Source organism: Octopus bimaculoides, chromosome 29, assembly GCF_001194135.2.
Source record: "Octopus bimaculoides isolate UCB-OBI-ISO-001 chromosome 29, ASM119413v2, whole genome shotgun sequence".
NCBI classification, from domain to species: Eukaryota; Metazoa; Mollusca; class Cephalopoda; order Octopoda; family Octopodidae; genus Octopus; species Octopus bimaculoides.
In genome coordinates this window covers 1,735,585-1,736,494 of record NC_069009.1, presented here as the reverse complement: position 1 = coordinate 1,736,494, position 910 = coordinate 1,735,585, and the positions used below count along the sequence as shown (strand labels likewise).

Below are 910 nucleotides of genomic sequence, written 5' to 3'. Positions count from 1 at the left end.
GGGGTGGGGGTGGGGACAAAAAAAATTAAAATAAAATTAAAAAAATTAAAAAAGTAACAAAAAACATTTGAGAACCATTGCAAAAGAATGTGTGTGTGTATGTGTGTGTGTGTGTATGGTGATTGCATATGTGTAATCATGTTTGTGTGTTTATTGGTTGGTGACAGCATAGAATGTGTGTGTGTGGAGTGTTTTATATGAATCATAATTATTAGCATAATCAATTATGAGACTAAATTTAATTAAATTTAACGTCTGTTGAGTAGGATGTGAGTTGTACCATATATTATCATTATTATTATTATTATTATTATTATTATTATCATTATTGTTGTTGTTTATTGTTGTGTTTTGTGTATTTTTCTTCTGTGAATGCAAAAATGTTGAGAAGGTCTTCATGAAATGACCTTCTTCAGGAATTTCTTATAAGCTTGAACCACTTGACCGGGAGCCTCCCACTGGGGGTAGTGTCCAACACCATCATCTAACACACTGAGCGTTTGATCCGGCAATAGTTTCCTACAACGAGACAAACACCATTATGAAATGGAATAAAACATAGTGCCAGAACATCCGAATAACACTACCTCTCCCATTCAATTGGGACTTAGAATTTACGGGGCAGAGATACATGCTCTCATTCGAAGGTGGAACATTGCTATTGAGAGAAACGGTGACTATGTTGAGAAGTAGGGATGGGATCCACAGAGAACCAGCTTCATTTTGATGTATGATACATGTTCCTGTGCTGGTAATTATACCTGTCCTAAACAAAATGGCATTACTTTTTGACTCACCCTCGTATATGGGCTGAATGGAAGAGTGTTGTAATGGTGTCAACAGAATTTTACAGGGCAGGGACACGTGCTCCCGTAAAATTCTGTTGACTGTTCTTTGAGCCATTTCTTCA

General features: G+C 36.3%; 1 protein-coding gene across 1 annotated transcript in view; it reads right to left on the bottom strand.

Annotated features, from left to right (window-relative positions):
- Positions 1–6: 6 nt before the first annotated feature.
- LOC106884131 (mesoderm-specific transcript homolog protein) overlaps positions 7–910 on the bottom strand; it is a 19,732-nt gene continuing 18,828 nt past the window's right edge. Inside the window, exon 11 of the mRNA XM_014935363.2 lies at positions 7–519. Within this exon, the coding sequence (XP_014790849.1) occupies positions 396–519 (124 nt within the window). The 3' untranslated portion in view covers positions 7–395. The remainder of the gene's footprint in view (positions 520–910) is intronic.